General features: G+C 44.1%; 1 protein-coding gene across 3 annotated transcripts in view; it reads left to right on the top strand.

The window, feature by feature from the left end:
- LOC146854122 (E3 ubiquitin-protein ligase TRIM39-like) overlaps nucleotides 1-9,594 on the top strand; it is a 387,595-nt gene extending 378,001 nt beyond the window's left edge. For all 3 annotated transcript variants that reach the window (XM_085650514.1, XM_085650513.1, XM_085650512.1), the window contains exon 9: nucleotides 8,886-9,594. In XM_085650514.1, the coding sequence (XP_085506640.1) occupies nucleotides 8,886-9,394 (509 nt within the window). In that variant the 3' untranslated portion in view covers nucleotides 9,395-9,594. The remainder of the gene's footprint in view (nucleotides 1-8,885) is intronic.
- The last annotated feature ends 5,181 nt before the right edge of the window (nucleotides 9,595-14,775 follow it).

Raw genomic sequence — 14,775 nt, 5'->3', positions numbered from 1 at the left:
ATCCCCTCTCAAACTGTAAACTCACCTTTAAAATTAGTTAGTTGTGAAAGAAATGTGACACTCAAACAGCAGATTATCAGAGCCAGGATCTCTGTTGTGTTCACCTCTCTCCTCTCAGCAGAACCAGATAATGGCAAACTTTCCCTCTATTTTTCCACACATATACATGTAAGTTTCAAATCTCAGTGCTTCCCCCTTTTTTTCAAATGTAATCACACATTTCTATTGGTTGAAAACCAACCCTTTTCCAAAAGTACCCTTCCCCCAACTTGACTTCTGCCTAGTACCCTTCCCCCAACTTGACTTCTGCCTGCTACCATAGCAACAGCTCATGGAACACTGCTGTGTTGAGTTAGGTCAGAAGTTCGCCAAACAATGTTTCAATTCCACAGAGCAAGAGTGCTTGACTTTTCAAACCTAACAGCAAATCCATAGTACTGTTCTTTGGTAACACATTTTTCTGTACCAATACAAAACATGCTTCTATTAATTTACACATACAGCCTAGTTTTTATTCTAGAATGGTATGAAACAGCCAATCAGTTCTTTTTTTTTTTTTTAAATATGTATGCCTCCATTTCCAAACTGTCTTTCTTTTCATATTGCCATTCTACTGAAAGACACCTCCTGAGTGCATCCAGTTCTCCTTTGAAGATGTTCACAGTGTGGATTGTAGGGCACAGCTATGTCTTCTGGAGTGAAAAGTTTGCAGAGAAAACAGATCTGGTGAGAGACCTTGCTTTGCCAAATGTAGACATTAAATGGATTGGTCAGAGAGGGTTAAAGTGGCACCAATTGATGCCATTGGTGAAATCCTTCATACAAATCCAACACCCTGACCTCATAATAGTGCACTGTGGTGGCAATGACCTAGGCACTTTGACTGGGGTAGGTCTGGAAATGCTTATGAAGGACACCTTTGCACAACTGTTTTCACTTTTCCCTAAAACTGCCTTTGTGTTTTCCAACATATGCCAAAGGCAAAAATGGAACTGGTCCAATCATTTCTGTCCACAGATTGACAAAGCAAGAAAGCACGTCAACAAATCTGTTTCTGCTTTCCTCCGTGACTATGGTATGGGTGCCATTTACCACAACAACTTGCGTTACGACATGCAAGACATTTATAGAGGAGATGGTGTGCACTTCACTGATGAAGGGAACAGAGTCTTCCTCTTGAACCTTAGACTCTGCATCGGTACTTACTTGTAGGTACCACTTAAAAATCACTTCATAAACACAACGGCTCTTTTTAGAGCCCCCTAATATCTAAACACTTAAATCTGCATTTCATTTCATTTTTGTATTTTTTTTTTACCGTACGCTTACCGTAAGCTTACCGTACGCGTACCCCGTGATTTTTTTTTAAATCAATAAATGTTTTCTTTGTACTTTACAGTCCTTCTTTGACCCCCTCACAAATGTAAGGGGGTCTGTAACTCTCCTCTTTGCCCCCTTTTCTTGTTTTCACTCTTTTTTTCAGAGTGAAATACACAAAATGGCGGCCGCCGCTTCCTGGTTTCGGCCGATTCGAATGTTTACTAAGATCTAAGAGCCAATCAGAATCGCGCTCGCGCACGCCACCGTACGCTTACGGTAAGCGTACGGTAAGCGTACCGTAAGCGGGCTCAGATATATATATTGATTTAAAGGCTATTTTCTCAGAATCTACTGAACAGATTTACACCAAACCTACAAAAGGCACTTCCTTGACCTAGGGACTACCTCTCTGCCAAATTTCGAGTAATTCTGTTCAGCCGTTCGGGCTGTAGCTCGTTCTAAAGGTCCTATGGAAAAATGCATGGGAAAAACGCGTTTTGGGACCCCCCTTTTATCTCAGCCCCCGCTTGACGAATCCCCCCGAGACTTTCAGGGTAGGAGCGGAGCGTAGCGCCCCACCAATTTTGAGAAATTCGCGAGGATTCATCGACCGGCGCCAAAGTTATTCAAAATAGAATGTTGAGGTTTTCCTATGGAAAAGGGGTCCTAACTATAACTACCTACTGGCGACCGCCAGTAGGTAATATATATATATATATATATATATATATATATATATATATCAAGCCAAGAAGTGCCCTTTTAGGGTTGGTCAAGACCGTTAGGCCCACCAACTGAGTAGGAGTTGAGTGAATGCATTGTATGACTGGGCATGACCACACTGTTTGATGAAAGGTACCAGGTTCACCTTTACAGAAGGGGCAAGACCCTTTGTCATCTCACTGATATCACCATGACTCAGGGGCCATCTTGGTTTAACTCAGTCTGCATCATCTAAAGGACATATATCAGATATTATTCCTATCTGTTTCGTAATGCTGCGAGGGGCTGAGGAGTGTTGGCTACTAGTGTGCGATATAGTAGAGGTCTTTACACTGTAGGGCACGCCCCCCTGGAGGTCTATGGCTGCATTCTTAGGGTGAGGGGGTAGAAAGGACTCAGCAAAGACATGAAAATGAAGATTGCCTGATAGTGCAACCTTCTCTATTCGGCCCGCATTTCCAGGCGGTGTTCATTTACAAACAGAACTTGAAGATCATAAAAAAAGTTATGCGAACTGTGACACGGAGTGCCATCGGTGCGGGGGTCACAAAGTGTGGTGGTAGGGTCAAAGAGGGGGCTAAAAATCACAAAATATTCTCTATGTATTTTGTTATTTTTGCCTTCAGGTAACTGCATATAAAATAACCCGTACACAGTGAAATTAAAAGTACATGCATGTTAAACATCCTATGATTCGGAGCAAATTACTTAGGGGCAGATTTATAATAACTGGCGCATCCCTGCATATCAGCAGGGATGCGCCATTTATTGTGCGCCACAGCTCCGCCACCATGGATGCGCCGCATTTACAATGCGGCGCACCATGGGGCAAAAACGGCACAGATGCGTGACGCATCTGTGCCGTAAAAGTGGCGCATTGCTGGAGTTGCGTCGCAAGCGCGACGCAGCTCCAGCAATGCTTTGGGGGGACCTATCTTCACAATGCTGCGTCAATCCTTACGCCTGCTTCAAGCAGGCGCAGGGTTTTGACGCAGCATGGGCTCAAAAGTGACTGAGTGAAATCTTGTAGATTTCACTCAGCCACTTTTAGGAGGCGTTCCTGCGACGGAACGCCCCCCCCTGCACAGGTACGCCTACTGCCGCGCAGGGCTTTACAACGTGACGCATCTCCTAGATGCGTCACGTTGTAAATACTCCGCAGCATGGCGCAGGATTTGCGCCGCCGCTGCGTCACAAAAGTGACGCAACGGCGGCGTAAATGAGGCGCAAGGGCCTCATAAATCTGCCCCTTAATCTCTACTTGCCTAAAAAATAAATGTGACCTTGTGAAAAGCAGCTGCGTCCTGTGCAGGTAAGAGTGGTGGGGTGGTGAGGCCGGGTGAGGGGGGATTTCGACAGACGATGACGAGGAAAAATTAAATAAATAAATAAATGTCCCTCATCATAGTCCGTCGAAATCCCTCCCCACCCACCTGGCCCCACCACCCCACCACTGTTACCTGCACGGTCCTCGGCTGGTGAAAAGTAACTGGTAATCAGACTCTACCTAGTACAAACATTTTAGTAAATGTCTCTATTACTCCAACCAAGCAGATAATGCTTGCATTACCTCTTGAAAAGAATACATCTTTGTCACCATAAAGCTTTGAGGGACTCCATCAATTAAACACTGGTGAGACGGCCTTTTTCTTCTTTAGCTCTCTGTACCCCACTACTCCCTTGGCTTTCAGGCAAAGGCACCTCAAGATCAGCATTAACCATTCAGGGACAGCTGTTTCTTTTTTTTGTGTTTTACAAAAGTGACTCCATGAAGTGGCAGGGAAGAGGCAAAAAGTGTTGCATTCAGATGCAGAGCCCTAATCCTCTGGACTCCAGAGTAATAGCCCGGGACAAACAGGAAAGGAGCTAGATCCATGGATAGTGACAAAGATATGGCCCAGAAGAATGTGCACTATGTGGGGGCTAATTTTTTATTACAAATGATCAGAGAGCGCTTCCTCAGAGGGATGCCCATGAATGAACAGGATGATATAAATGGTCTTTTTTTAAAGAGCCATCACTATCATTACTGCAATAGGTACTGGGGCGTGTAATTGACCACTGTACCCCAATTATGTCTGTTTTACGACCAAAAAGCAGGATAGAGGCAAACTAGCCTGCATTAGACTACCAGTCACCCTTGTTTTTTTTTTTTTTAACACGAGGGGGCAGAAAGTATCATAGGTGTTATGGCATAGTGACACTGGGGCCCCTTAACATGAGGAACTTACTAAACCCCTATCACTGCTGTTTTACTATCCATCTTTGCTTGCATTAGGGCCCAGTGCACACTTGCTATGCCAGTAGTGCTTTGGGCCTCGGAGGGAAAGCATAGGAGACACCTTAGTTTAGCCTCAGCGAGATGGCAGGAAGAGGGATGTGGTAAGATAGGAGCCCTGATTTTAACAAATAGTACAAGGAAAAAGCTATCATTCGTGGAGCAGGTGTGCAGCACTGGGACCCAGGGTTATTAGGGGTACAATGCATCACAATTATGACTGTCTCACTGTAAAGAAAAGGGCATTGGGGCATATTTAGTTTTCTAGAATTAGGACCCAGGCCGCCCTTGCAAAAAAAAGGGGGACAACATATGGGAGCTGTTTAGGTCTCGCCTACGCAGCGCTCATGCGCTACATAGGAAAAAGACCTTTAGTAATCGCTTCAGCTCTGCAGGCAAAAACGTGCACGTGTTGCATTGCTTTGAATGGCAACGCGTGCACGTTTGGTGATTCCCTTGTGGGAGCAAGATTTGACAGATGGTTCCTGATTGCTCCCGCAAGGGAACCAGGTGCAGGCCCCCTCCTCTCTCCCCTCCCACCTCCTCATCTCCTCATCAAACTTGTTTTTAGAAGGTGCGACACGCGTCCCTCCTTGACCACCATTACTGTCTTGGTTGTGTTGCGTCGCTCTGCAGCCTTTGAGCTCAGACTCTTGTTCTTCGTAGATTTGTGAATGAAGGGCATTGTATTTGGTAGCACTAGTGCTGCGAAGCAGCAAGATTCACAGTAGGAGGCTCTTGTTGGCAGCTCATACCCAGAGAGTGAAGGTGGGGTAGCATTTTATTGCCCTCGGTGCCGTACCTGGATGGTTGTTGCGGGTCCTCAGACTGGCGTGTGCCGAGTAGAATGATGCAAGTGCAGTGCCTTGGCTTTGGATTCTGGGGCTGGAGAGAGCGGTTGCATGCGGATGGTGCAGGGTTCGAGTCCTACGTTTTTCTGGCGACAGCGTGGAGTCCGCTGTGTACATCCTGTCGGTGTGATCCCTCCGTGCTCCGGTGCAGGCAACAGGGGGCGCCGCATAGCCTCTGCTGCCTCTGATGAACGGGCTGAGCGCCTCTTGTATACAGAGAGCATTCCAGGCGCTCCTGCTCTCCGACTCCAGGGCATCGCTCACTCACAGAGACCCTCTCCGGTGCCAGCTGGACCCCTCGAGTGCGGAGATCTCCCCCCCTCTCCTGTCTGGGAGCTGCACACCATCACCCTTAGCAGTGTAACCAGCAAGACTAGCGCCCACCAGTCAGTCGGTTCCTGAGGCGCTCTTCACAAATGCATCAATTATCTATCTCTGGTGCATGCTGTAACCTAGCCTGTGCATGGGAAGCGTGCAGTGTGTGTTTACGCCTGTTGTATTACACCAACCTGCCCCCCCCGGTCTTAAACCCATAGTTATAGGTGATTACTAAAACGGCCGCTGTCCGGTTTCTCTTCCGTTGCCTCGTGTCTTGTGTTTCCGCTCTAAATCACCCGTTCTTTAGTTCCGCTTTCTTACCTCGTGACCTAGAGTATTTCACTTTTTGAGAAAGGCTGGTATAATGAGGATGATTGGGAGTTCATTAATATTTTTAGGCCTGTCCTAAAGAGATCCTTAGCTGTTTCGATCGGCTTATAGAATCGGGAAAATCATTAGAAAAGAAATATAGTTATATACTATTGGAGCGGGTTTGTGTCAGCCCGCTGCGTCCATTAGTCTGTTCAGCTGTAATTCACACAGCATAGCACGGGGCAGCCCAGTCCAGCCACTGGCTGTCTTGCACTATAAGTGATTACATTTTTCATGATTTCTTGTGCACATCCGCCTAAAAAATTGTTCACTTCAGTGCTAGCGGTGGTGAGCAAGTACTTTGTTTTCCAGTGCTGTTTTCTTTCCATTTTCTGATCTTTTATATATTTTTGTGTCATATTTGTGTTTAACTGTCTTCCAGGTACTTTCAATAGTACCTTTCTTTTTACCAGTAAAAATCGTATTCTCCTGTGAAGTGCATTAACACTAAAATGGATTTCGGTACTTGTTCTGTACACACCTGCCTGTTCAGACGTTGGTCTATTGAAAGTAGTCACTGCAAATTTGTATGTTAAAAATGTTATTGCAAGCCATTAGCCACAATGGCGAGATGTTTTCTTTTTTTTACCATATACTTTCAATTTATAAAACAAGAGAGACCTTCACACCAGCTTGCCAAGGACAGACTTTTTTGGATTTGCCAGTGCTTGTTCTGCGAAGCAGCAGGAGATGTTTTAGCTTTTTAAGTGCATATGCTTCCTGTAATATCAGTGTTTTTCCTCTGAGACCTTTAAGGGATGGTCTTTAAAATATGGAAAAGAAATTCCTTCATTTTTACAGTCCTACCTGCAGTCCCTTGTGTCTGCGACTCTAAGGTTGCCACATAGTACTGTGCCATCAGGACTTCAGACTACCAGCCCTGCCCTTTTCTGCTACCAGTCGTTTATTCTCATTGTCTGCGTTAGTCCAATCAGTTCGATGAAAGCAGCTCAGGGTTACAGCTCCCAGAATGCACCGGGCTGTAAATCGAAAGCTTTGAATGTTGACATCACGACATGGATCGAGGTGGCAAGACCTTGTCGACAATGGAGCACTCGTCGAGCAGCATGGGCATCAAAAAAAGATGCATGAAGGGTCCATCTTGCTGACCTTGGGTGCCCACTCTTGTGGCCTTGCAGCTGCCAGTTTATCCCTGTCCCCTCCTGCTCTTCCAGAGATCATCCAATTACTGTGGCTAATTGGAGGTTTAAGGAAGAGTCTGTCTAAAAATGAGCACATGGCCTTGGCTGCCATCCGCAGACTGGGCTGATAAAGAGCAGAAGTCTTTAGGGTTGTGTCTCATAACGGTGCTCCAGGGGCCCCCTCACTAATAAAATGGTGCGCACGCCGCACGCCCGGCCTCTTAATTAATTAAATGGTCCGCCGGGTCCCGGGCAGACCTCTGAGGCAGGCTCTCAACCATAACAAGCAAGCATTGGCACACGCAGAAACAAGTTGCCAGCATTTAAAGAACAATATTAGATCAAGACATTATTTATAGGTAATACTTTTTTAATATAGTCTTTCACAACGTAATGCTTTCTTGGTCATATATAAGGTAACCAAAATGCTTTAAACACTTCTTAATTATAACTTTGCAGCATTCTACAAACGAATGTACAGCACAGCTTAAAAACATAGGCAAAGTCAATATCTCTCGCTAAACACTTATAAGGTCCCAAAGGCGAGACCTATTGGCTATGCCAATGCTTGCTTTTTCCTGGAAGGGACAGAGAGCTATTGCAAGATCGAAGTGATGATTAGGCAAGATGGGGAAAGTGTGAAAAGGTCAGAGGTTATAGCCTGCTACTCAGGGCCTCAGTTATCATTAGTGCAAGAGGTGCAGTTGCATTGGGACTCAGGGGCATGAGGGGCTCACAACACCCCAATTATGGGGAGCAGCATGTTTGGGTCAATTACTAGTTTTTTTATGCATTTGCTGTTTTATATGTTTCACATGTAGTGTGGCATACAAGACTATGGTAAGGTACTCAAGAAATGATGTCATAAGCCCAACCACCTGTGCTCAGCCCCATCTTTCCCACTCCATAATGTCTTGCCATAATGTTTTGGAGGGGGGCCCACCTTTAAAACATTTTGCTTAGGGGGACTCAGAGCAAAAATGTTTGAAGACCTCTGTTTTAGAGACATCCTTGCCTTCTATGGCAGACAGTGTGATTTGCGCCTCCAGGGGATTATATTCTGGGTAGTTGGTGAGGTCCTGTAAAAAGGCCTCTGATGCATGACGTAGTTTAAGATATCGATAGATTTGTGAGTGGTGCATATCATTCGTCTGAACCAAATGACAAAAGGGTAGAATATGGTCTCCCTCCCCTCTTGCATAGTCAAACAAAGCTTCTCTGATTCATTGATTGATTTTAATGTATACCTTGCTTTAATGTCTATTGTTAATGTCTCACCACCTTATGTAATATTCAGTTTATTTTATGACAGACTCTAGCACTGTCGGGCAGCTTTAGCGCTATATAATACTGCAGGAATAAATAAACAAACAGATACATTCACACACTTTTTGCAGACCCATTTCCACCATGGAAACTGTCAGTGATTTACTTCTGTCAAGGGCAGGAGTAAATCAATTCCCAGCGTAAAAAAAATGGAAGGTAACCCCCCCAAAAGTTAATGGGAGTTGTACGGTGTTTCTCCACATGCAAACATATTTTACACATGTAGTAAAAATAGAAAACAAAAAATGTAATGAAAAAACACTCCAGCGGCATTTCCTTATGCAAATTACACAGATGAATTTCCTTTGCTTAGAAAGTAGGCCTTTTCCGAACTTTTCAAGGTGTACAGGAAATCTGAGACCCTCTCGACTCCCATGAATACGCCTGGAAAGGTTTTTGTATTCCTGGTATTCTGCACCCAGGCAAGAGTATAAACCTGCGGGCACAGATTTTACGAATATCTTTGTGACGCTTGTCCTTTGTGTCTCTGTGGTCACTGACATCTGCAACTTATTCTCCGTAGTCACTGAAACTCTTTGTATGTCTATTTTCCAGCTATTGTCAGACTGGATCTAAAGACAGCCAACCCATGGCTCATCCTATCCGGAGGCGGAAAATGTGTGTCAAATAAAGGCAAGGAAAAAAAAAGTCTTCCGAAACTGCCGAGCCGATTTACAGTCCATCGCTGCGTACTGGGAAGAAAAGGATTCGCCTCAGGGAAACATTACTGGGAGGTGGAGGTGGGGAGGGTGGGGGACGGCTGGTGTGTTGGTGTGGCTGGAGAATCTGTCAAAAGGGATAAACGTATCACACAGTCTCCTGAGGAGGCAATCTGGGCAGTGGGGCGATGGGAGGGCAAAGACGTTGCCTTCACCTCTCCTGAGACCCCCTTGTCTCTAGGTAAGTGTAGGAAGCTGGGAGTGTATCTGGACTATAAAAAGGGGGAATTGTCAATATTTAATGCTGCCACCATGAAGCGTCTTCACAAGTTCACCCATAAGTTTAGTGGAAAGATCTTCCCATACTTTAATGTCAGAAACAGAGCAGAACTTCGTCTCCTGTAGATCTAAGTGCACCTGTCCCTCATCCAGAGCAGGGCTGAAGTCCTGGTGCAGCACTTGAAACTCCATATCATTCCTCTGGTCAAATGATTTTGCTGCAAGTTTCATGAGTGCAAGTTTTTATCAACGATAATGTGGGGCGTTGAAACAGCAAAAGTTTGGTATTTTGATATTTGTAAATCAATTAAAAACATCGCATCAATGAATTCCTTATTTTTTGTACTCTAACGTATTTATTACTGTGTACATGTTGTGTTGCTCACATTTTGTTAAAATATGGCTTCAAGAAAACTTTGTGCTAGTGAGCAGTGTTTAATTATTAATATACAAAATGTTACTACTACAGAGCTCACAATGGATTTATCAATTGAAGGTACGCTTTCTCTAGAGTCTTCAGTAACCATTTTTAAATGATTGCTGATTGAGCTATTACATGCGGTTGTTATTACTTTTCAAGGGGGAAATATTGGGATAAAAGAGGAATAACCAGGGGCCATGAGACCTGAATCATGCATGTTTCTTTTAATGCTAACTCCATGCAGCCGTTTAGAAGCAATACATCATTAAACAAATAGTTCTAGAACAGAAGGGTCCTGATGTATAATAGGCATGCACATAGGGTAGACTGCCTCTTGTAAATGTGGCTCCATGCAGATAAGTATACCTTATTACTAATCTAACTCTTTGATATGCGTGTTGTTTTTACAGCATGTTTGTTCACTTGTACCATTTTTCATAATATCTTCTGTTTAAACGTATTTTTCTCGGCTTCCAATTTACCGAAACCTACCCCTGTTTCTAGTCCAAACTTAAAATGTTGCGCGTTATTAATATGCCATCAATCAACAACCTGAAGGGGACCTGAATTCCCCTGAATCGCGCCTGCTGTGTTTAGCCCCGCCTACTGGAAGCACAACCCTTTTGGACTGGTAGCAGGGCAACCCCGTGGCTACCGCTTGAAGCTCAGTGAGCGAGCGCACACTCGGTGAGTTCCTGTGCGGCTCTCATCCCCCAGGCTCTACCTCCACTGCACACTGCTGCTTTCACAGTGGAACCAGACCTGCCGCTGACCACCCAAACGACAAGGGGCTCATAAGCTACTCGACCATCATCGACGCCCCTATCAAGGGCGTGTCAGGAAAACGAGCCGAGGAAAGACCCTTGGCAATGGCGAGCAAATGCCACGCTCCCATGTTACCACAGCAGCAATAACACCGCCTAGACAGCAGCTCAGCAACCATCACGCTGCCTGGGCAACAGCTTACAAAACAAAGCATCTGATCGCTCGAGAGATACCGTGACATCAGGAAATTCCTGACAGTTACGGCACCTCAGCAATCAGCTGTTGGACTACTCTACGATTGTTAGGATCACAAGTATCAAAAGCTGCTTTCCTGTATATTAATATTAATATTTACACTACGAGGCTACAAATATCTGTATATATATTTATCTAAATATCAAATATGGGCAAAAAGAAGGATATTTTAATTAGTATAAACCCCACTAATAAGTAAGTGCTGATGTAGAACTCGATAACATGGATATGCCTACTCCTAATCTAAACCGTGAAGAGATTAAAAAAAAATATTCAATAAGAAATGTGCTCCTGCATGCAAGAAATGCTGAGCCTAGTCATTTCAACCAAAAGGGCCTTAACTGATGAGGAAGATAGCATTATTGAGAGCCTGAAAGTGGGAGAAGGCGACTATAATAGAAAAGGGGGCACAAGACTAAAGAAAACTAACAATATGGAAGGAATAATTCCCATGAGCCCATTGGGAGCTCGAAGCACCTTAACTATTGGAGGTCTGAGCACATCAAACCTATAAATGAGGTCTAAGCACCTCAAATTATAAAGGATGTCTATACACCTAAATGGTATCAGGTGTCCTAAGCTGTACAACTAGTAAAGGTGTCTGAAGCAGCATACAAAATCTAAGTGCTCCTCAGGATACACAAAACATAGAAATAGAGAAACAAGGGCAGCAAGGTGCAAACTTAACGGACGAATACATCCTCGATCTAGATCAAGTTGACTTAGATTTTGAGATCGCCCTATCAGAAGAGGAACGCGCTTCACCCTTCAAAGAAATTATAACTGACACGCCAGGCGAAGAGATGTTCTCCCCATACAATATTAGACATCCGAGGAGCGCAGAATGGTGGCCTCAAGACCACATGGGCAAATTGATAAAGAGGTGGATTAGGAATCTCCTAGAGAAAGAAACACGCAACATTGTGAGAGCAGAATGCTCCAGACTTGTCATCCAAGACACCTAACCTCGACCCAGAACTGATCAAATTCCTATTTAAACTTGATAGGTAACCCGGGAAAGGGATGGAAAGGTCAGTCAAGGCCTGCCAGGAACGCCTTCTTGACATTCTAGGACCAATGCCAAGAATTATTGACATGACGGAAGAAATCCACATCAATGGCACACCGCTAGACACAAACCTACTCATGGGCTGGAGCCAGAGAGCCCTAATCCTCCTAGGAAACACGAATGCGGGCGTAAATGCAGGATGACGGAGAGTAGTCCTTACTAAGATCAACCCAAATTCGGGCAACATGGCCAATAGAGAGCCTTCAGCAAACCCCAGAGGTCTCTTATTTGGGGAAGGCATGATAAAGACTTTAAGTAAATACGTTGCAACCTTCACAGCCCTCGACAAAGCGCAGAACAGCATGAGACGTATCTTCAACCCTTGTGTTTTTGGACAGACCAGAAGAAGGTGCCTTTCTAAAGGCCCTACTACAGACAGAGAGACTTTGGAAGAGGTTACCAAACGAGTAACACCCCACCATTTTACCCCCAGATAGGAAGATCCTCCCGCTCCAGAGGATTTAGATCCCGTCGACAAGGGACCAACAGTTTCCAGAGTGAGTTTTAAAATCCCGCTTTCTTCTTCTTTTTCCATTGGAAAGGTGGGAGGTCGACACAAACTCTTTTCACAGGCTTGAAAACCAATTACACAAGACTTCTGGATCCTAGAAACCATTCAAGGCTTCAACATAGATTTTTAGGAAAACCAGTACAAATTTCACCGCCAAAAGAGCTAATACTCACCGCACAACAACACAAAATTGTGGAGGAAGAGGTAGTCTCCATGTTACACAAAGGAGCAATTATAGGGGTCTCATGGGAATGCATGAATTTTGTAAGTACACTCTTCCTTGTAGAGAAAAAAACAAGGGATTGAGACCAGTTATACATCTTAGGGAATTGAACAAATCCCCCATCTACAGACATTTCAAAATGAATGAATGAATGATGGTATTTATAAAGCGCAACGTTCACTCCAAGAGGCATCTTGGCGCTAGCGGAAAAAACATCTGATGATCTGTAGTGGGGAGAAAACCAAGTTGAGGCACTGGGAGCAAGAGATTAGATGAGAGCTAGAACAGCATGGTCTGGTGTGGTAGAAATCCAGGACTTTAGGAGCTTCTTGAAAGTAAGTTCCATTTGTGTATGTCTAAGCTGGGTGGGTAGGGAATTCAATGCTTTAGTTCCTATAACCGCCATTGCCTTGCCCCCTCTAGATTTCAGTTTGAAAGAGGGGGGTGCTAACAGGTTCTCTGAGGATGACCGTAGGACACGATGGGTAATGTATAGTGTGATTCTAGATCTTAGGTATCCTGGTCCTGTAGCCCTAGTGGCTCTGTCAATGATAGTCAGGATTTTAAAGAGAATCCTATTGTGAATAGGCAGCCAGTGAAGGGTTCTAAGTGCTGCCGCTGAAGAGGAGCCTTTTGGTTATTTGAGTACCAACCTCGCTGCAGCATTTTGGACAATCTGTAATCTTTTCAGGACCATCTTTTTTGTTCCTGCCTACAGACTATTACAATAGTCCAGACGTGATAAGATTAAGGCAGCTGTAACCGTTTTCCTAGCTGATAACGGGAGAAGGTAAAAAAACTTTCTAAGAGTTTTTATCGTTTGGAAGCAGGTACCAGTCACCGCAAGGGCTTGCTTATGGAAGAATAATGTGGGATCAAATTGGATCCCTAAATTTCTCACCATGTCCACTGTGTTAGGAGGTGGGGCCGAATTTAAGGGCCTCCACTGGTTTGGTGAAAATAAGTTGGATTTTCCAAACAACATAATTTCTGTTTTTGAACTGTTGCATGTAAGATGATTCAATTTCATCCAGTCCATCACTACTGTTAGGCAATGATTAAACTTTTCTTCCGCTACTGTGGTGTTTTTGTTGAGAGTAAGAATCAACTGTGTATCATCTGCATAGGCTATGGATTCAACATAAAATGTGAATAGCAGGGTGAGTAGTGGTGTCATATAGAGATTAAAAAGATTTGGGCTCAGGGATGAACCCTGGGGTACCCCTGATGGTACCCATTTTTTTCAGATCGATAACTTCCCAGTGTTATTATCTGATGCCTGTTTTCCAAAAAGGATGTGATCCAGGCCAGTGCCTTGTTCGTAATTCCGCTATATGCGTGCCTGTCTCTCAAAATGTCATGAGAGACAGTATCGAACGTGGCTGACAGGTCCAACAGAACCAGTACCGCATCCTTACACTGATCCAGGGCAAATTTTAAGGTCCCAGATGTGTGGAGTAGCACTGCTTCTGTTGAATGGCCAGGTCTGAAACCCGATTGCTTAGGGTGTAATATGTTAGCTTCTTGCAAGAAATCATTCAGTTGAATATTTACTAATTTCTCCGTAATTTTACTTAGGCAAGGCAGTAGTGAAATAGGTCTAAGATTGGAGAGAGTGGTAGAGTCAGGGATTTTCTTTTCTTGAAGAGGCTTCACAGCTGCGATTTTCCAATTTTCAGGAACTCTCTCTAGTCTAAAGGTTGAATTAATTATCTGGTTAATGGTAGGATTTATGATATCTACCAATGCGTGTAGAACTTTTGGAGGACAGGGATCGAATGGTGAACCTGACTTGCAAGAAAGAATAGCTTGCCTAGATTGGTCCAAAATGACCGCTATGAAACAGGTGAGTTTACTTTTTTTCCTAGGGATTGAGTTTCGTTGGGCGGGGGGATTACGTCCGTAAAGTCTTTCCTTAGGTCTGTAATATTTTTGTAAAAGAACTCAGCAATTTGATCTCATAGACCCTGTGAAGGAGGAATTTCTTGTTCTAGGCTTTTTGGATTTGTAAAAAATGTCACAAAATAAAGATAGTTTTCTGATTGTCAGCCTTGTTGATTAAATTGGAGTAGTATACCTTCTTTTCTACTCTAATTTGCAGGTGATATGATCTAAGTGCCAGGTTAAAGAGCCCCAGATCTTCTGATTTATATTCTTTTCTCCATCGTTTTTCCAGTTTTTACATTGTCTTTGTAGATTATTAGATGGGGGTGGACCAAGGGGCTGACTCTTTCTTGGTGCTTCTGCTATGCTCTGTAGGTCA

Source organism: Triturus cristatus, chromosome 4_1 (genome assembly GCF_964204655.1).
Source record: "Triturus cristatus chromosome 4_1, aTriCri1.1, whole genome shotgun sequence".
In the NCBI taxonomy this organism is placed as follows: Eukaryota; Metazoa; Chordata; class Amphibia; order Caudata; family Salamandridae; genus Triturus; species Triturus cristatus.
This window is presented reverse-complemented; position numbering and strand designations above follow the sequence as displayed.